General features: G+C 37.6%; 3 protein-coding genes across 6 annotated transcripts; 1 reads left to right on the forward strand and 2 right to left on the reverse strand.

Moving 5' to 3' along the window:
• The first annotated feature begins 583 nt into the window (after nt 1–583).
• Nucleotides 584–8,263, forward strand: LOC140036839 (uncharacterized). The gene is made up of 11 exons (XM_072079793.1): nt 584–1,223; nt 1,842–1,966; nt 2,906–3,350; nt 3,491–3,606; nt 4,016–4,796; nt 5,042–5,482; nt 5,762–5,950; nt 6,058–6,285; nt 6,653–6,998; nt 7,132–7,306; nt 7,401–8,263. Exons 1-11 carry the CDS (start codon nt 1,017–1,019, stop codon nt 7,879–7,881), a joined length of 3,534 nt encoding a protein of 1,177 aa, XP_071935894.1. The 5' UTR covers nt 584–1,016; the 3' UTR covers nt 7,882–8,263.
• Nucleotides 8,264–8,788: 525 nt separating this feature from the next.
• Nucleotides 8,789–12,176, reverse strand: LOC113731880 (uncharacterized). Of its 2 annotated transcripts, XM_027257375.2 has the most exons (5): nt 11,483–12,176; nt 10,599–10,795; nt 9,850–9,948; nt 9,453–9,504; nt 8,789–9,354 (listed from the first exon to the last, which is right to left on the reverse strand). In XM_027257375.2, the coding sequence occupies exons 1-5, from the start codon at nt 12,027–12,029 to the stop codon at nt 9,224–9,226; spliced, it is 1,026 nt and encodes a 341-aa protein (XP_027113176.1). In that variant the 5' UTR covers nt 12,030–12,176; the 3' UTR covers nt 8,789–9,223. The 2 variants fall into 2 exon arrangements, with proteins under 2 accessions (XP_027113176.1, XP_071935895.1); XM_072079794.1 differs by lacking the exon at nt 9,453–9,504 and having other exon boundaries at nt 9,138–9,354; nt 11,483–12,169.
• A 3,187-nt stretch (nt 12,177–15,363) lies between these two features.
• LOC140036840 (uncharacterized) lies at nt 15,364–19,036 on the reverse strand. Of its 3 annotated transcripts, XM_072079795.1 has the most exons (6): nt 18,424–19,036; nt 17,749–17,945; nt 16,800–16,898; nt 16,405–16,456; nt 15,827–15,930; nt 15,364–15,644 (listed from the first exon to the last, which is right to left on the reverse strand). In XM_072079795.1, the coding sequence occupies exons 1-6, from the start codon at nt 18,773–18,775 to the stop codon at nt 15,606–15,608; spliced, it is 843 nt and encodes a 280-aa protein (XP_071935896.1). In that variant the 5' UTR covers nt 18,776–19,036; the 3' UTR covers nt 15,364–15,605. The 3 variants fall into 3 exon arrangements, with proteins under 3 accessions (XP_071935896.1, XP_071935897.1, XP_071935898.1); XM_072079796.1 differs by lacking the exon at nt 15,827–15,930; XM_072079797.1 differs by lacking the exon at nt 15,364–15,644 and having other exon boundaries at nt 15,847–16,130.
• Nucleotides 19,037–21,453: the final 2,417 nt, after the last annotated feature.

The raw sequence follows: 21,453 nt of genomic DNA on the forward strand, positions 1-21,453 counted from the left end.
TTTGCAGAAAATTTTTTATATTTTCTACTTCACATATATCAAATATAATTCAAACGAGTTTTGTGGAGGGTAAAAAAAATTGGAGCCACTTTTTATTGTGCCTCTTTATGGTACTCGACAAACCAACAGAATTAAAATTCAATTAAAAATATATAAATGCCAATAAATAGAGACTTTTCAACTTTAGTAACTGGTACTAATAAATAAAAATTCTAGCTCTTCATCAACATAAAAATTCTATAGCAGCATTATGGCAACGAGGCTGCCTGGGATAGGAGCCGGGGGCAAAACCGTCTAAAAGGAGAAACGGTCCAAAAAAAAAAAAAGAAAAAAGAAGCAGCATCAAACAAATCGGAGTAAATGAGCGGAACGTACCGGTATACAGTACGGCGGTAGAAACCAACAAGGAGTACCGTTGGGGGAAGGATAAAAAAAAAAAAAAAATAAAAATAAAGCAGTAGCATACGATGGATGACGTGGACTCTAATCCGCTAATCACACGCTTTACTTCGCACGTCCCCACATTCCCAACACGCTTTCCGCTCATCCAATTTCAATTCAACCAGTACAGAAAGCGGTCCCCAATTGCAGACATTTTAATTGGTAAATAAAACGACAAAAGGAAAAGAAGCAAAAGCCGAGCACGTTTCTTACTGCTGCTCATTCTCCTATTGCAAAAAGAAGAGAAGAATAAGAAGGAACTCTTTGCGGAGAATTTTTTTAAAGACTTGTGGATTGGTGACAGAAAGAATTTTCTTTCAATTTCAATCGTCGCAACGCTTTTCCGACGCCAACTTCTTCTCCTTTTCTCCTCTTTCCCCTTCTTTATTTCTCTCCCGGTATATGTGTATATACATATATAAAAAAAAAAGAAATTGTTGTTGAGGGTAGATAATTATTATTGATCGATTAATTGGATTCTCATTTTTTTTTCTTGTTAGTTAATTACTAATAAGAAGAATTCTGGAGTGATCAGTTAGTATCACAGTGTTTATTTTTTATTATTTGAGATTGAGATGGGAGTGGAGACGCCGGAGACTGGAATGGTGACGTCACCGGTGGGAATAGCCATGGATTTTCCGGTGATCGATGGAGCCATGTCTTGTTCGCCGCCCAAGATGCCTTCCAGGCTTCTCCGGAGGATGTCCGACCCCAAAACTTCCACTCCTCCTACTGTTGAACAAATTGAAGCCAAGCTTCGTCACGCTCATCTTCGTCGTCAGGTTACATGTCCTTCTGCCGATTTTCTTTTCTTTTTTCTTTTCCTTAGAAAAAAAAACCTTAGTTATACTCCGTTCTCTTGACAAAGCTAGGATATTTCTTTCGTCTTACTTAATTTTTAATACGACTATCACTTGAATTACTGTATTGTTTAGTAGAATCTTTTGAGTTCTCGCCTTTAATCTTTGTAAAGTGTGAATTTTTATGCCTTTGGGTTGAAGGATGTTTTTTTTCAGTGTTAGGTGTGGGTTGGGTGATTCTTCTCTTTACAAATTTCCTCAATCACTTGTTTGAACTTCCTTTTACATTACATTTTATTTTATTTAGTTATTTCGTCCTTTTTCTTTTCTTAAAGAATAATCCTTTTCTCATCCTAAAAATTTAGTCTTGAAAATAACTTTTTTGTTTTCTTGTCTTAAAAAATAATCCTTTTCTCATCCTAAAAATTAAGTCTTGAAGATTACTTTTTTTTTTTTTTGCTCTTTTTAATAGCCAGAAGAGCTGTTTTATCTTAACTGCATGTGTTAGTAATACTTGTTATAGTTTCCTTGTTTTTGCCTATGAATTTCTTCTTGTTATTTATATTGCTTTACATGAAGGATGTTTTCTTTTACTTGCAGAAATTTTACGAGCATTTATCAAGCAAGGCAAGGCCGAAGCCCAGAAGTCCTTCACAATCCTCATCTGACGAGGACGATCGTGGACAGCGTCTCGAGGCTAAGCTTCAAGCTGCTGAACAGAAAAGGTAAAATTTCTGCTTTGACTTTTACAGAAAGGGTTGTTCCTGCTCGGGAATCCTATGTCGCTATAATGAGTTCTTGTGTTTTTGGCTTCATTTGGTTAGGGGGACTCCGCTGTTACTGTCGAGAAACTACACATATAATTAGCTCCCTTTTTTCAGATTTGTTTATTACGGTTTTTGAATTTCAATAGGTAATTCATATGGAGGTCATTATTATTATCTTGGCCCTATGGGATATATGATAAAGTGTCCCGGTTAGGGGATTCTGTAAGGCTATAGTTAACCTTTTTAGTGCTATCATGGTGCTTAGTGGACTTTACTTTCTTAATCATGTTGCCTGCCTTTTACCTTCTCCCAAAACGGTGAATAAAATTATATGGAAGCCATTTAAGTATACTTGTTTGGCCAACCCTGTTAAGTAGCGTCTTCTATATTAGTCACTTGTGTCTTTTTTCAAAGCGGTCAACTACCTTCTTCTATCCTATATATGCTTTTTTATCTATGACATGCTTGCCCCTGTATGTCAACCCCTAAACAACCAGAAAATAGAAAGAAAGCATAGTTTGTCATCTGTTTGACTTGACATACTCTTTGTTTTAGACACAGCAAGACTGCATTTCATGCCTTTAAGAAATTTTGGTTGCTCATTTACAACCCTTTCCTCTATTTCAGCTTGTTTTACTCACTTTTGTTTGTTGTATGTGGTTGCAATTTCTGCCCCAGGTATTTATATCTACGTGCACCAGAAAATTTACAGGAACTGATAGTGTAACATAACCTAGAATTGCTATCATGCGAAGAACCATACCAGGAAACCCTTAGAAGATACTTATTACGATAATCATTATATCATAATGTTGGAAGATTATAACCCTATGTACGAAAATATTGATTGAACCGGGATTGTGTTACCCACTGATTTAGTATCTGTTTCACCAATAGGTTGAGCATTCTAGCAGAGGCTCGGATGCGCCTTGCAAAGCTGGATGAGCTGCGGCAAGCAGCTAAAAATGGTGCAGAAATGCGTTTTAGGAAGGAAAGAGCTGAATTAGGCACAAAGATGGAATTGCGGGTTCAGCAGGCAGAAACTAATAGAATGCTTATCCTGAAGGCTTACAAGCAAAGGAGGGCCATGTTGAAGGAGAGGACATCTCAATCATTATTGCGAAGGATGGCTCGAGAGAGCAAGTATAAGGAGCGAATTCGTGCTGCTATCTGTCAAAAGCGTGCAGCTGCTGAGAAGAAGCGATTAGGTTTGCTGGAAGCTGAGAAAAAGAGGGCATGTGCAAGAATACTTCAAGTGCGAAAGGTAGCAAAGCGCATCTCTCACCAGCGGGAGATTAAGAGACGGGAAATACAAAACAAGTTGGAAGACAGGCTTCAACGGGTAGTTTTATCATTTCAACCTGACTAAAACTTTTGAGATACATCTATACATGTAGAAACATTGCCAACAATTGGTAAAGCTTGTCTTCCAGCACTTTTATTTATATCATTTTAACTTTTGGTGGATTATGTGATTAATAGGCTAAGAGACAGAGAGCGGAATATTTGATGCAGAGAGGAAGGGGCCATGGTTCTGTTCGTGGTAATGGGAAACAAATCCATGAGCAGGCGGATGTTCTTTCTAGGAAATTGGCAAGGTATATAAATGAAAGCTACCCTTTTTCATATGCATGTGAAAATAAGTCAGTTTCAAGTACGCTGCTCCGAAGTCGCGGGGTAGTTGGCCTTTAAGTTGAATGTTACAGTTACAGATTGGGTTGAGGATTGTATACTTTCCAAAGAGCATAATCACTAATCCTTGCAACCTGTATCCTTGAAACTCTCCTATAGCATCTTATGCCTTGCACATGCAGCAGAACGAACAGACGTTACTAGGTTACATTTTAAATCATTGTGTGTAATCCTTCAAACGTTATTCACACATTCAACTGGGCATGAGGAGGGTGTTGATCAAATTCAATATACTATATGTGTGTCTAAAATGTATTTTCAGTTTCAGAAATTAGATGTGATTTTCAGTAACTGATTTAACATTGCTTACTACAGGTGCTGGAGGTGCTTTTATAAGCTGAGGAAAACCAGTCTACAACTGGCAAAGTCCTACAATGCACTGAAAATTAATAAGAGCTCTGTGACAGCATTGCCATTTGAGAAGCTGGCACTTATGATTGAATCAGGATCTACACTTAAGACGACAAAAGCTTTGCTTGACCGGCTTGAGATTCGATATGTATTGTCACGGGTGTTTGCTTCGACTCCTAGTCCTTCTAGTTGGGATGACATTGATCACCTTCTCAAGCGAGTAGCATCCCCGAAAAGGAGAGCTACACCCAGGAAATCTATGGGAAATAGAGAGGCTAGGAAACAAGGCTCCAGCAAACAAGCACCCAAAACTCCTCCTAAATTATCTAGGTACCAAGTGAGAGTTGTGCTTTGTGCTTACATGATACTGGGCCACCCAGCCTCAGTTTTTAGTGGTCATGGAGATCGTGAAATTGCTCTGGCAGAGTCTGCTGAAAAATTTGTGAGGGAATTTGAGTTGTTGGTTGAAATTATGTTATATGGGCCTAGAGAGAATTCTAACAATCCTGATCATGCGTCAACAAGAAGATTGAACTTTAGGTCTCAGCTTGCAGCTTTCGATTCAGCATGGTGTTCTTATTTGAATAGCTTTGTTGTGTGGAAAGTGAAAGATGCCGAGTCTCTCGAGGAGGATTTAGTGAGAGCTGCTTGCCATCTCGAGCTTTCAATGATTCAGACTTGCAGGATGACTCCTGAGGGTGAGAGTGGTTCTCTTACTCATGATATGAAGGCTATACAGAGACAGGTTTGCGGCTACCATTCATCTTTTCAAATAAACATTAGAACATGGAGGATGTTTCCAATAATTTAATACCAAAAAAAGAAACTGCATTAATGAATTTTTAGTTTGATATCAAAGCCTTTTTCAATTTTTCTAGTACACTGCTGTAAGGAAGATCATTCTGCTTGTAGGGGCCTTTAATTCAGTCTGATTGTTGGTTTATCAAAACTTCTTTTCTGAATTTTGTTCTCTTCTCTCATGATGTGTAGGTAACAGAAGATCAGAAACTTTTGAGGGAGAAGGTTCATCATCTGAGTGGGGATGCTGGCATTAAACGTATGGAAACTGCAATTTCTGAAACAAGAACAAAATATTTTCAGGCAAGGGAGAATGGGAGTCCTGTTGGTTCACCTTTCACTGATGTTTCTTCTCCCATTACTGCTAGTATCCCAACTTCCCATCCTTGTCTCGGTACCTCAGAAAAAAGTAGTACTGTGAATGGGAATACTCAAAAGCCAAATAATGTGGCGAGGAGATTATTTGGGGATAAAGATAATCTGAGTGAAGTTAGTGCTGACAGGCAGTCCCACACTTCTGGTGTGAAGATGGATTTGGAGAATGAGTTGATTGTAAACGAAAGCGTTCATGGAGAGCAACTTGTACATGATGAAAACATTAGTTTTGCAGATGGCAGCCAAAACAGTATGGAGGTTAGTTGATTGACTGATATTGAAGTTTAAATTTATCCACTGCATACATTTGCCCCCTCCCCCCCCTCCCCACAGGGCTGTAGATTAGCTTATGAATTTAGTTGTGGAATTTTTTTTTTTTTTGTGCGTGCACCATAAGATATGTTTAGTTATTAACATAAAGCTGTTCTTTGATGCATGCTGAATGTTTTCTAGGACAAGCAACAACTTGTGCTAAAGTAGCTGGTAGAAAGTTTAGCTTCTTGTGAGATTGACTTTGAACATTTGTGTGCTTTTCAGGAAAAGGTGAAAGAGACAATGAAGAAAGCTTTCTGGGATGGCATAATCGAATCAGTGGAACAGAATGAACCAAATTTTGGCCGCATTATTGAACTAATGAGGGAGGTCAGAGATGAAATTAGATGGATGGCGCCAGAGAGCTGGAAAGGAGATATTTCTGAAGTGATTGATCTGGACATTCTTTCTCAGGTACTCAGTTGTTTCTATTACCAGTCAACTTGGTGCATCCATCTAGTTAATGAATAAGCACCAGCAGTGAACTTTGTGTTTTTAATGTGTTGAATTTGATGAAAAAGGTATTGAGTACGGGTAATCTAGACATGGACTATCTTGGGAAGATTTTGGAGTTTGCACTGATCACAGTAGAGAAGCTTTCTGCTCCGGCTCATACCGAAGAATTGAAGGCTAAACATCGTGGGTTTTTGGAAGAATTGGCTGAGATGTGTCGAGCTGGGGATGCATCAAGAAAGTCGCATATCATAGCACTTGTTAGGGGTTTGCGTTATGTATTAGACCAAATACAGGTTAGTATACCTTTTTTTTGCATTTTAACTTGTTTTCCAATATGATTAGGATTGAAATAGAACTAATGGACCTCTGCAGCTTCCTGATAAGTAAATTCTTTCCATGCAAGTAACGTGAAAATATTGAGATAGATAGTGTGGAAAGCATGAAGAGAGGGATTTTTTTCCACGGGCGGGGGGAATGGGTGGGCAGTGTTAGATTGTGTAATCTTTGGGAAATTATTATGAAAAAGTAAGACTAAAATATGATTGCATACTAGTATTTTTGCTATTCTGTCACGGAATATGTGCATCCATGTGTTCACATTTCTTAATTTACATGCTGTGTGCAATTCCGCATCTCACATATAATTGATTCCTACTACAGACACTCAAGCAAGAGGTCAGTAAAGCACGTATACGACTTCTCGAACCATTGCTCAAGGGACCTGCTGGTCTGGATTTTCTTAGGAAAGCTTTCATCAAACACTGTGGGGATCCTGATGATGCCCTGACCACCTTACCACTGACAATGCAGTGGCTTTTGTCTGTAAGAGACATTAAAGACCAACAATGGGCCGAACACACTAATATTCTGTTGGAATTGATTAGAAGCCATGAATCCTCATCTGAAAGGTCGGTGCCTTCAACCACACTTCGAACTGGGGGAAGCTTTTCGGTGAGAAGTGGAAATCAAGCATCGCTAGTTTCTTCCTCTGCTACTAGCTCTTCAGGTTGATGTTTTTTCCATTTTTATTGATTTTTCCCCCTCATTCTGAAATTTTAAACTTCGAGTTTGGCATACATATCTCAGCTTCCGATGGTCTATGTTTGATATGTTCTTTTTTTGTGCTGCTACCTCTCCAGGGGCAGAATGCAAGGGAGAAAAGGTGGATTTGATGGTGAGGCTTGGGTTGCTAAAGTTGGTTAGTGAGATCTCTGGTATAACCGAAGCAAGCTTGCCTGAAACCCTGAAGCTCAATTTTATGAGGTTGAGGACTGTTCAGGCTCGCATTCAGAAGATCATTGTAATTGCTACAAGGTTAGTACAAGTGTGCTTAGTGTATAAGATCTTTCCAGATACATTAATGTGTCTCTCCTGTATTGATACCTATATATTTTTGTTTGTATTGCAGCATCCTAGTCCTGCAGCAGACCTTTTTTAGTGAGAGAATCGCAATCAGCCATGGGGACACTGAGCGTATTGTCTTGAGTAGCGTTAGACAATTGACTGATCTCCTGGACATGACCAAGGATGCTGGTATCTTGGAGATCACTGAGTTAATAACTAGAGTTGTAGATGATTGTGGTTCTGTTGATAACACGAAGCTCCAATCGATAAAAAATATCATGGCTCGGATGTTAACCAAAAGCCTTCAAGCTGGGGATACTATTTTTAGTCGGATATCCCATGCAATCTATGTAGCTAGTAGAGGTGTTGTACTTGGTGGTAGTGGTACGCATGGAAGAGAATTAGCTGAGATTGCATTACGGCAAGTTGGTGCAGCTAGTCTTTTGGATGAGGTGGTTGGCGCTGCATCAGTACTGGTGGTGGCAGCTACCGTGTCAATGAATGTTCATGGGCCATGGTATGCACGTTTGTTGGAGAACGTGTGAAGAGAGAAATAAGTCAGATAGTACTCTGGTAAAGAACATCCAGAGAAACACAGTTATTGGTTCTCTTGTATATAATGTATTAGGGATTCTAGTTGCTGTATGATTCGAAATTCAAGTTTAAGATACATTATTGTGAAGAAGGGGTTAGGGGAAATGTAAATATTAGTGAAATAAAGGACAGGACACAGTTATTGCTTAGCGTTAGGGATTGTATTCCTCTTCTGTGCTGTGAAAGTAGCGAGTGGCTGTCTACCAGTCTATTCAAGCTAAACACAGTAAAGTAATGTTTGAAGGAAACTTTGTGTCGATGTATCAAATTCTGTTATATTAGTCGGTGGCAGCAAATAATAATGTAATAACACCAATCTTCCTTTGACGAGCATGTATACTATCTTGTTCATCGATATTGTGCACTTTTGGATGTTGGTAATTCGTTTTAGTGTTTCATCCGTTTATATCTCTATACAAGGGTGCTTCATATTTGCGGACACGTATATTGCTATATTTGAAAATATCAGTGACTTTGGGTCCCGGGAGCTATTATATGTCTGTATGTCCGGTTGTCCATGAAAGAGTTGATCAAAATGAACTAACCCTAAGGACGGCTAACCCTCTATTTCATCACCAGCCGTCTACAGCAGACTCCTCTTTATCTCCAGTCTCTATTAGCTATTGTACAGTTATACCTTGCCTGCTGCTGCTAGCTATCGTCCATTTAGCTGTTGTGTCGTGTGTGTGTTATAATTGCATTATGCATAGCACTGCAATAGGTTGGCTAGATATTTCAAGTGGTAAGGAATAATAATAATGTGTTGGTTTATGAAATTCTCTTTATGTTTAATATTAACCACGAGACCTATTTATTATGGCTTTTCGCATGTCCTTGGAAATTTAAAGTTGGTGCAAATTCACCAAATTTGTGGCCTAACTCTGAAATTAAAGCAGTGTTACAACACCCTTGTATCACAGACCATAGATGAAAGGCACTTCAGCCTATTATCTTTACATTTAGACAAGCAGGGAGTTCTAAAACTCTCAGCACCTTTTACAATGCTTGGCAACAATCTGTGTTGGCAGAAGTGACACCGTAAACTATACACCAAAATAAGGGGAAGGAACTTCCATATACATCCATATTTCCAGACCACAACAGAGGAACCATATGGCAGATAGTTTCCACTGAACGACAAACACCCCAAACCTGTAAACTGGATAATGGGGAAAAAAGAAATAGAGGCTATACTTACACCCAAGGAGAAAGGGTAACCAAGTATTAATCACAAAATACCCACGTACAACCATGGCGCTGCAGTTGTGTAATAGAAATCCCACTGCAATCACATCAAAGTTGGATAGCAGCCATCTCCCTCACACGCTGGAAGCGCCTTCTTCGGAGATAAAGGCCAACTAGATACAAGATGAATGAGAGGGCCATTGCTGAGTAGTCAAAAACATCAATAACATTTTGTCTACCTGCAGAAAGCAATGAGAAGTGAATGAGTGCCTTTCCAGCATCATGCTATCAATTTGTCATATTGTTAACAATATCTTCAATGATCCTAGTTAATTACCTATACGCAAGAAATCGAAGGGGCTGACTGTGTAAAGAAGACCCATAAGCATCTGGCAAAAAAAAAAAAATGGAAATCAGAACAGCACCTTGACTCATTGGTACAAGGGAAACTATTAAATTTAACAATTTTGCACTGAAGGTGATTGAATTACAAGTACATGAAGAACCAAATATTATAGCCTTATAGGTCTACTGATGCAGAAATCATGCAGCATGCTTTTTGGTCCTTGAAAAATGCTTGCTGTCTGAGTACAATTATCTGTATATCACTGGCACTTTTAACTACTAAATCCATGAAAAAACAGTTTCCAATTTTGTTCATGGTCATTGCAAATGAAAATCTGAAGATTCACTGCCACATATCTGTATCTCTGCAATAGTCAAACAAACTTAACTGCAAGAATACGTAATTTGTTGAGATGAGCCCCAGGTCTATCAGGATTCATCATATCCTGAAACATTCTCCTGACATAAAGGGGCAACTCAAGCAGCTTCTGCAAATGAGACGAAAATTCAGTAAAATCAGTTAAAGTTGTAGAAAGGAAGTAATGCAACAACAAGTGTTTCACCAATTACAACATGAAAAACAAGTGAGCATGATAACAACATTCAAATTGCTACCTAAGGTATTTGGTAGTTGAAAAAACACGTCTCATATGAAAAAGATTAAGTTCAAAGGGCATACGGGAATCAGGAAAAGATAGAAAGCGCCTAGTGCATTGATAAAAAGATCACTATACTATATTCAAAGACATTATCATATGCACCAATCACCAATCTGCTGTTAAGCAGTTGCAAGAATTAAGTGCCAAATATTAAATGTTATGACCACTGAATTCTAGTTTCTCCTTGGAAATTACCAATATGTAAGAGCAAAGAAAATATAGTGCAGTGCCCTCTCCCAAAATACATATACAATCACGTTTCTATGCAGAATAAAGATATTATAATCAATAAAAGCAATACAGAAATCTAAGGAGCAAATCTTCAAATATAACTGTGAGAAGAGAAAACAACAAACAAATCAACAAAAATGAAACTCAAGCTGGTTCAATTAGATCAGGTTTAAATAAAGCCCTATCTGCAGGCACTCCTAACACTTAAAAGAAATGTAGATAATGATGATGGTTTCTACCAGACTCACCAGAATGAAACCATATATTCCTCCGACAAAAAGACGATTATACTTTTGAACATTTTTTAAAACTTCAGCTACTTCAACTTGCTGTTGCAGGACTAAGGATGCCTCAGGTGTCAAATTCGTTATTTTACGGGAGCACATTGGGCAGTTGCAAGGCTGAAGTGCTGCACCATAGTCCCAATACTGCAAAATGCAGCCTCCTATAAAGAGACAATACCACATGATGAGGAATCAAACCAGCAAAAATAAGAAAACGAAATATCTATTTTCTTAGCTTATGACCTCAACCAGTTTGACTGGATAAAGGGGGTCAGGAGAAAAGCATACTACAACTCTACACAAGAATAACATAGACTGTAAAACAAATGTGAGATATACTCATAAACATCCAGTCATCACCACTTGATTATCATCTAGTGAAAGTAAATTTCTGATTCAAAAATTGCATCCACTAGATTGCTAATAATTGTACAACAGAATAAGCCCTCCAGGATTACCAGAAATACACCTTATTCTCAAAGATAACAAAGGAAAGAATTTCTAGTTCCAATTAAACCAGAACACCTGATTACTCATGGTTTCTAACCTACATCTGTCATATGAGACAGCTCCAGTTCCAAGCCTAAAATATTAATGAGCAAATCCACCTCACAGAAGAACAATTTTAGTACACGCCCTCAGTCAACCAAATTTTAATAGACCCCCTTTTTTACCATGTTTCTCAAATTCACAAGTCAAAATGAGCGAATAACATAAGAGACTCAAAAGGAGGCTCAGACTCTAATCTTCAACAAGAATGCGAGACCCAATACCTGACAATTTCCATTTAATAAATCACGCTACTAAATCATTATATACTCGCAAGTTTCACAAGTAGCAAATCATACCACAATACCAATGGCCACAGGAAGCTCTACATGGAACGACGAAGGCACCAAAGCAAATAGGACAGCAATCATCAGTCGGCGGACTATCCGTATTTCTCTTCCCTTCTGACACTGCAAGACTCGTAGGCGCCACCGACGAGGTCGTAGAAGCCGTAGCATTCATCGAATTCCCATCATTCACAAATATTCCCCTACCCTCCCTAGAAGACCTCGAAGAAGAAGAACCCGCCGTCAAATACCTCTCTCCACTACTAGAAATTTCATCATCCTCATCTCCAGTTCTCCACCCACTCGACGACGTTGCTGCCGTTCTATAATCATCCTCCTCATCTAAGAAATGGACAGCCTCTCGACTTGCACCATCTCCACGGCTACCTGTTCCTCCGGCGAGGACTTCATCGTCGTCGTCGTCTTCTGGTTCTTCCGTTCCGCTTTCGCCAGGGATCGCATGATGACGCTCTGGATTTGGATGCGCAGGAAAATTGGGGATAGGGTTAGGGTTACGACGATTTCTGAGACGCAGGCGAGAGAAAGAGAAGAACTTCATTGGAATCTTTTAATTTCGTGACCGCGGCGAGTGGTGAGACGGAAAGTGGTTGGAATCTTTGGCAGAAGAAATGGATTTTCGCTTTTATGGGAAGTAGTATAAAATGATGACTGACGGCGAAGAAATCTAAGAAGCGCGGGAGGCCTCCTGATTTTCTAGTGGGTTGCGGGGTCCATTTATTTTATACTACTACTAGCTAGTACACCTGCTACCGCTGTCCGGTTTCGAGTTTAGATTAGATTTGATCTGTTTTCTCCCCCTTACTTGTCAACCGGTGGACCGTGGAAGCGGTCGCATTAAGTTACTAATTACTCCACTGAGAAAAATGCAGTTTTGGTACCTAAACTTTGACGCACAAGCAGTTTTAGTCCCCAAATTTTGGACGAAAACAAATTTGGTACCCGAACTTTCAAATTTTGAGCACATTAAATACCCTTGACGATTTTTTCCCAAATTGTTACCGGAAACATCCATGTGACTGTCAGGTGTCCGGCGAAAATGGAAAAAAAAAGGTCAAAATGCAGTTTTGGTACCTAAACTTTGACGCATGAGCGGTTTTAGTCCCCAAATTTTGGACAAAAACAAATTTGGTACTTGAACTTTCAAATTTTGAGTACATTAAGTACCCTTGATGATTTTTTTCCAAATTGTTACCAAAAAAATCTATATGACAGTCACGTGTCAAGCCATAATTGTATTTAAAAAAAGGCCAAAAAATGTCAAATGCCATTATAATACTAAGTATGAAATTTAAGGACTAATAGCGTAATAAAGAAAAAATCCAAGGGCTACATAACATCACATAAGTCAACAAAACCCAAGAACCGATACAAATGAGCTCCAATTCTAGTACATTAATCTAAGAATCAAGTCACAAAATTTGTCTGGAATTGGAGCTCATTTGTATCAGTTCTTGGGTTTTGTTGACTCATGTGTTGTTATTTAGTCCTTGAATTTTTTCTTTATTACGCTATTAGTCCTTAAATTTAATACTTAGTATTATAATGGCATTTGACATTTTTTGGGCCTTTTTTTATACAATTGTGGCCGGACACGTGACTGTCATATGGCTTTTTTCGATAATAATTTGAGAAAAAATCATCAAGGGTATTTAATGTGTTCAAAATTTGAAAGTTCGAGTACCAAATTTGTTTTCGTCAAAAATTTGGGGATTAAAACCGCTTGTGCGTCAAAGTTTAGGTACCAAAACTGCATTTTTGGCCTTTTTTAATTCCATTTCGGCCGGACATGTGACTATCACATGGCTTTTTCCGGTAATAATTTGGAAAAAAATCGTCAAGAGTACTTAATGTGCTCAAAATTTGAAAGTTCGGTACCAAATTTGTTTTCGTCTAAAATTTGGGAACTAAAACCGCTCGTGCGTCAAAGTTTCGGTACCAAAACTGCATTTTTCTCTTACTCCACTAGTTTGGATTAGATTTGATCTGCTTTCTTCTTTTACTTGCCAAACCGTGGACTCCTGAGGGGTTGCAAATGTCTCTTGAGATTATCACGTAAATTTACTTGATTAAAACTCGAGTCCGCGACGAGTTTGAGCTCAAGTTTAATATGTGGAACTTGGAAACTCGTAGAGTTCAGTCAAGATTTACACACACATATATATTTATTTTATTTATTAGTGCGAAACATTTGTCTTATCTTTAATTTAAAATTATATAAAATATAAACTTATATTACATAAATTTGATTGGGATAGATTAAGCTCGATTGGGCTTAATTTGATCAAATTTGATTTTGAGTATGAACGAGGCAAAACAACATTGAGATCGAGTTCGACGATCTCAATCTCAAGTTAAAACTCAAAATTTATAATCCGAATTGAGTTCAAGTAGCTCAATTACACCTCTACTCTCTAAGAAGAATGAGTGGACCAATGATTAACCTTCAAGATCATATTAAATCGTTCTTGGATTGGGTCAAATCTATCAGTTTTTCCTTTCGACACATTAACATTGCTTTGTTTTCCAATTTTCACACTTGAGAATTAAAAAAAAAAAAAGAAATACGTGTTGGGTTAATTACACTGGAAAATGACAGCTACAGCTGCGAGGAACCTGCAGATTTTTCCTTCGATTATTTTTTTTTCCATTATTCTTCTCTGAATTTTTCCAACACACTTTTGACTCGCAAGCTCTAAGAGGAAGGGACGGTGGGTTTGTTAATGGTACAACTGTTCTGCAGTAGTAGTACTACAAATGCAAAGAGAGTGGCAGTGGTGATTTCCGGAGGAAACATAGCACAAAGGTAATGCATCTGCTGGCAAATGAGGACAGGAGCCGTTACTCTGTTTGCGGAAGGCAACAAGGTGATTGCAGGCAGCAGAGCATATGCGTGAATGCAAGAAAAACCCCACTCCACAACTTTGGGGTGGCCATTTCAAAATACATTTGGCGTTACGCTAATTTTGGACGTTTGAGCTGAGTACGATTTTGGTCCTTCAACCTTCAATCAAATGAACTATCTAATTCTACGGAAATAATAATACTTTGCTTTGTTAATCCCAGTTCCTAGTTTGGAACTGTATATTTGGCTAAGAGACTAGCTTTACTTTGCAGCGTAGCTTGATTTTCCATCACGGTTTTACTTTACGTAGTTAAGTATAATTTTAGACACTTTGCACTCTAATTTCTTAGATTTGTCCCACTCAAATTTAACTGATGATGGTATTAGCAATATTAATTAAATAAAAAATTATACAAATAAATGACAATATACTTGAAAATGGTCAAAAAAGAGTAAAGGAGTTACAATTAAAACAGAAAAATGAATATTAGCACTTACTCAAAAAAAAAAAAAAACTTGGGCACTTCCTAAAGTTCATCTAGTATTTTGAGGAGTGCCAGTATTATTTCCTTTAGAACGACATGGGTGTTATTTATTTTGCAGTCTCCTCCGTTTCGCTATTTTTGATGATGATTTTGTCGATTGAACTTCAGTTAGGGAAATCTAAATGGTTAAGGTGAAAAATGTCTAAAATGAAATTTATTTAGGGTGCAAAGTGTGAATAGAGTACAATTTGAGAGTAAAAAGTGAAATTAGTCCTGTGGTTAAGAGTTGAGAATTAAAACTAATTCCTATTTGCATCTTGAACAGCATATTTACCAATTTTCACATGCATCATCATATACCCTGGCGTCGCTCTATTTTATCCCAGATAGCTATGCGTATGGCTATGAATCAACATATACGAAGGTAAGATCAATATTTTCTTGGCACAGCTTGTACTTCGGCATATTGAACACATAGGAGTGAAAAGAAGTTCAAAATAGAAGTGATAAACTAATATGGAAAGATTACCGGTGCAATGAGCATCTACCAAACTTTTCCTGCAATAAGGGTAAAATCATTAATCACGGATGCTGTGTGACACCTGATCCGACGCCAATAGACATGCATAATCTTTCTGCTTTTGAAGTCTATACTGTATATCTGCTGCTTCCAAGTTTCTAACGCCATGCATCCAAAGGAAGAGTACGAAACTATTCTAGATGAAAACAAGAACAACAAGGTGTATGCGTTGCTTCAGCAGCTGGTGAATTTGGAGCTTCAACATACTTACAAGCCCATCAAACTTTTCGCAAGCACCCAAGTGTACTGAACTACAATTTCGGTTCGCAGTCATCAGATATTTGGAAGCTGTATTTGGATGGGGATGAATAAAGATACCACTTTAGACAAAATCCTATCAGCTAATATTCTTAGAGGGAGTAAGGTTATATTTGCAAATTAGGCAGAGTTTACATCTGCTCTAACTGTACACCAACCAAGCGTCTTGCCTGAATCCTGCGCATCAATATTTGGCAGATGTAAACCAAAAAGAAGATGATGACTATAGCAGTAGCCCAGTGACCAGCCATTCGTGGAAAATATATCAGCCAATCTGCAGATCATATTACTTGGCTTATACATCTCAACAGAAACAATGACAAGAAAGTTGTACCTTGGTTTCACAAGTCAAGCACCAGATAGGCACAAATGCAGAAATTATCCCATTTCTGGTGGAATAAAAACTTCAACCTCAACAGCAATTAAATTGAGAATTTTTTAACTGCAGAATATTTCTCCATACACCCAATACATCTAACAGTCATAACAGAACAATTTTGTGAGAGTGATGTTCTAACAAGAATTAACAATGAACTTGCTCTCTCATTTACTGTCTACAGAAACCATTCATTCAGCTACTCAAAAACTTTTGCATGTGATTGGTTCAACCGACTATAAGTTTAAATAATCTATTTGAGGAACAACAAAAACTTTTTAGTGATTGTGGTGCATATAAGATTCTACATCCTGGAAAGGCATAATTCACTAATGCAACCATTTTCTTTAAATAACATAAAAACAAACTTACCAATTGGATCAGGCCCTAAGTTGCAGATCCAGCAAAGTAATCCCAGCAACGACTGCAAAAGGAAAGAAAACCCGCTCAGAAAAAAGCAAATCATGCAAAAAAGACCAGAAAAAATTATGTTACAGTCAGTAGCATGCCATGAATGCTGACTATTTGCAGAGGCAATAAACCTTCTCTACATGTACTACAAGGATCCTTGGCTAAATGCTTCTATCCAGTATTTAACTGGGTGTATCATGCATATGAGCTTTTGATATAATGTACTAATGACTGTTCAGAGTAGAAGTTAATTTGAGGACATTGTTAGTTCAATTTGAAAACGAAAATTAGCTCTTAGGCAAAAGAAATGACGTGTAAAGAAGTTGAACTGCAACACCCTGCTATAATATACTTACTCCAACACCACGCAGTATGTCAATGATAAGACCAAGCATCCCAGGTTGTATTAAATCACGGAACATTCGCTGGATGAGGAGAGGCAAAGCACGAATTTTCTGTAAGTAGAAAGGCAAAGGAAGGAAATGAAACAGACAATTGATCACACCAAGGTCACAGGCAGCTAACTTGATTTACAAAATAGTGAAACTTGACAGAATTTGGGTCAGCAAGTAGCAGTTGAAATTTCCAGAAAAGCAGCATTTACATACTGGCTTACATTGTCCATTTTCTTATGCAGGATCAAATCAGATACTCCACTGATTCTAAATCCTTTTAATGAAGGAAGATATCTAAATGCATGGTAAATACTCGATGTGTCCCTATAATGTAGCATGTAGTTGTTATTGGTGCATGTAGATTCAAACGAGTCCTTCAAAATGTTCAGTTAATCAAACTTCCAAGTGTATAAGCAGTGAAATATTCCTTCAATGCTTGAGGAAACCACTTGATTGAGATGTAGCATGTAGTTGTTATTAGTGCGTGTAGATTTAAACGAGTCCTTCAAAATGTTCAGTTAATCAAACTTCCAAGTGTCTAAGTAGTGGAATATTCCTTCAATGCTTGAGAAAACCACTTGATTGAGATGTCAAGATAAGCAATCTTAGGCTGGAACTTTCTAACTTCAATACATCACATGAAAATCATGAGACAGAGCATGATTCATCTGCATTTGGTGCTGAAAATCATATTAGCAACCAAAAGCTTCTGTTATTAACTCGAATACTATCACATTTACAGGCAATTACCAGTAAATGCAAGCAATAGACAGACAAAAGCTTTTTCCTTATCTCTCTTTTGTTGGTTTAGAAACGGTTGGAAGAGTAAAGTTAAGTATTGCAAAATCCACAAGAATAATAAAAAATCAAAGATGTTCAGACAATCAGCAGCATATCAGTCCCAGCATACCAAGAAAACGCCCTCCCAACCATGCACACTAAGGTGATTATATCGCTGAATATCTTTCAACACCTGAGCAACATCCCCATCCCCACTAGCCAGTGATGATGCCTCCGGTGACAACTTAGTGATAAGGCAACAGCAAATGGGGCAATTGCATAGTTTAAGTGCTGGTTTATAGTGCCATAACTGCAAAATGCACCTGGCTGAAGGGACAAGGGAAAGAAGAATACAATTGAGGTTAAAAAAGTTATAGCTTTTTTTTAAAAAAAATTATTAACTTCTCAAATTTTAGTTCTCTTCCAGACTAATTCACTACAACATCATCCCACACGATTCTAGTATACTCGACAGTTGACACACAAATAGTATACGTCGACAGAGCAAAACTTGAGGAAAATTTTTCTTGACAACAAGCAACTGTTTTTATATCTGCATTTCCTTAAAGGACAACATTCATACAAGTTTACTTAAAATTCAACTTCAAAGGAACATGCTTTCACACTTTAGAAATTGAAAATAGGGCAGAAGATGTAGCAGTGAACGACAAACAACAACCACTCTAAAAGCAACTTTGAGTTGTGGAGAACTATTCAAAAACAGAAAAAAAAAAAAAAAAAAAAAACACGTACGCACGCACGCATAAAATTCAAGAAACAAAAGGGAGCCAAGATAATGCAATACCACAAAACCAGTGGCCGCAGTTAGTCTTGCAAGGCAGAACGAAATCACCGAAACAAATAGCGCAGCAATCGTCCACCGGCGGCTGTTCGTTCTTTTTGGCCGTCGCCACTTGAGATGAAGATAAAACAATGGCAGCTCCGGGACCCTCTCTGCTAGTATCATGATCATTTGCAGAACGATCATGCTTCTTCACCTCTTCTCCTTCTCGAGCTTCCACCACTGCCGTCCTCATTTCCGTAATTTCCACTAGTTTCTGAACGCCGTCATGAACCCTAGGGTAAATTCCCGTCAAATCTCTGACGCCGTCAACGTCTTTCATCTCCACGTCCTCCTGGCCTGGTTGATGTTCCATAGTTTCAAAGTGCCAAGCTTAAGATGAGGGAAACACACAGTCACACACACGCTCCTGTCGGCGCAGTAATGCAGAGTAGGAAAGAAGAAAGGAGAAAGGAGAGAGGATAGCGGATTGATGATCTTCAAAAAATGAATGAGGTGCTGCTGCATCAGGCAGCCGCCAAAAATAAAAGGAATCACTAACCACCCCCTCCCCCCCTCTCTCTCTCTCTTCCACAGTGTGTGTCTGTGTGAGTGAGAGAGAGAGAGACAAAGCTAGCCGTACTGGTCTTTTCTGTACTGTTGAGTACGCTGTGGATTAAGACCGAGAGGACACGTGGCGATTACATCAGCATATTAATATAATATAGGGATAATTTCAGAAACCTCCCCTGAGGTTTCTGACACTTTCACTGACATCCCCTGAGGTTCTCAAAATTTCACTTACCTCCCTTGATAAAAAATTGGGCCCCTTTTCTGACGTCATCAGGGCCAAAATTACAGATATATCCCAAGTAGTTGGGGTTAATTACTACCGTTTATGTTTAAGTTACATAATGAATTTTCTTATTCTTTACGTACCTATTCTTGTCATGCAAGATTACACGCCTGACTTCAAATTACGTACTTTGCAAGAAAATGTCTGTGGAGTCATTTGTTACAAGACAAGAAGTTCAATCAAATAAGAACAATTTATGTACACAGGTGGGATTGGGAATTCAAACTTGTCCTTTTTGGTATTTAGGATAATGTTTTTATATGAACTCAAGGAAGATGGATAGCCTATTTTGCAAGGTTATTAGGTAATTTACCTTTGTGGAATTCTTGATATCAAGCCATTTGATTGCTAATGTGGACAGGTGGCTTAAACGCGTAATAAGTGCCATGGATTCGAAGTTCGGCTGAAATATCACATATCGAACGAAGTCTTTATTAGAAACCTAATTAGAAACCTATTAGAGTTCAGTGAGCTCTCGTACTAAGCTCCATCGCCAACCCTCCATTTCGAAAAAAAAAGACAAAAGCAAAACAAAAGCAAACACACGAAGCGCAGAATAACGTTGAAACCCGCAAGCGGGATTATGTGTTTTTTCTATTTCAAGGTTAGCTCGCATGCGGGTTAATGTTATATTTGAGCGCGAGAAGAAAAAATTGGTAATTAGGCTCTTTGGGCATTATAAGTAAATATTTAAATTAATGGCAGTTTTATTACACCAATATTATTGTATTATCATTATTATGATTATTGTATTATTTCTTATGCAAATATAACATTTAATTATTTAAATTTGATTTTATTTTTACAATTTATAAAATTTTTATCACTTATATAATATTTTTAAAACCCTAATACATCTAAATTTGATTTTATTTTTCAAATTTATAAGATTTTTATTTAAAAAAATGGGATACGGATAAGATATCCGGTTGGTTCGATTTGCATAGGTGCATATGAGAATATCCGAATACTCCTGAAACCCGCAAGCGGGATTCTGTGTTTTTTCTATTTCAAGGTTAGCTCGCATGCGGGTTAATGTTATATTTGAGCGCGAGAAGAAAAAATTGGTAATTAGGCTCTTTGGGCATTATAAGTAAATATTTAAATTAATGGCAGTTTTATTACACCAATATTATTGTATTATCATTATTATGATTATTGTATTATTTCTTATGCAAATATAACATTTAATTATCCAAGCAGTTTGATTTTATTTTTACAATTTATAAAATTTTTATCACTTATATAATATTTTTAAAACCCTAATACATCTAAATTTGAATCTAATTTTCTACAAGTCATACTTATAAATGCGAAATCTAACAAAAAAGTTAAATACAATTTTTGCAGGTCAAATTTAACAAATGCGAGCTATTTGCAAAATTTTAAATATTTGCAACATTTTTTAAAACAAAAATTAGAAGCTTTCTGCAAATAATTCCCTACCTCTCAAAAAATACCAAAATAAAAAAGATAAGAGCTCGCATTTGCTTCCTAGAAATAATTCCCTAACTCTTAAAAAAGGAAAAAAAAAAATTGAGAAGAGCTCGCATTCGCATTCCACGAATGCGATGTGAAATTCACAAATGCGAAGACCCCCCTGACGGAAATTAAACCCAAAATCACCCCTTTTGTAGAATTTTTTTAAAATTCATCACAAAGTTGGAAATTTCTCAATAGAAATACAACTTGTCTGGATTCCTTTCACTCTCTGATATCATTACGGTTGCTTTGCGATTACAGCGGCAAAACCTGTTTTTAATGGAGAAAGATGTAGGTGAATTCCATGATTCTCCCCTATGGCTTGAAGAGGCCATGGTTGCAGCTAAAACTTTTTACTCAGAGCTCTAATTGTAGCACAGCAAATGCACTTGTTATCACTCCAAATTAGTAGCAAAGAATGTTAATAGCTTGAAACCTCAGAGGTAGTTAAGTTGCTTTGCTTTATATGCTATTGCTACTGAAACAGCAAACCTTCTGGCCGTTGCAATTTGCAGCTAGCCGTTGCAAAATCTGCCAAATAACTGTTGCATGGCACATCTGGTGCATGCAATTTTTTGTATTGCACTTACCCCCCCTCAACTTTACTAATTAGTCCAAATCATTTATTCTTCTTTGAATCTTCTACTAATACAACTTCTGCAAAGGGTAGCTATGGAATAAAAATACCTTCTCACACATGAAAATAATATTTTAAT

This window comes from Coffea arabica, chromosome 2e, assembly GCF_036785885.1.
Source record: "Coffea arabica cultivar ET-39 chromosome 2e, Coffea Arabica ET-39 HiFi, whole genome shotgun sequence".
NCBI lineage: Eukaryota > Viridiplantae > Streptophyta > Magnoliopsida > Gentianales > Rubiaceae > Coffea > Coffea arabica.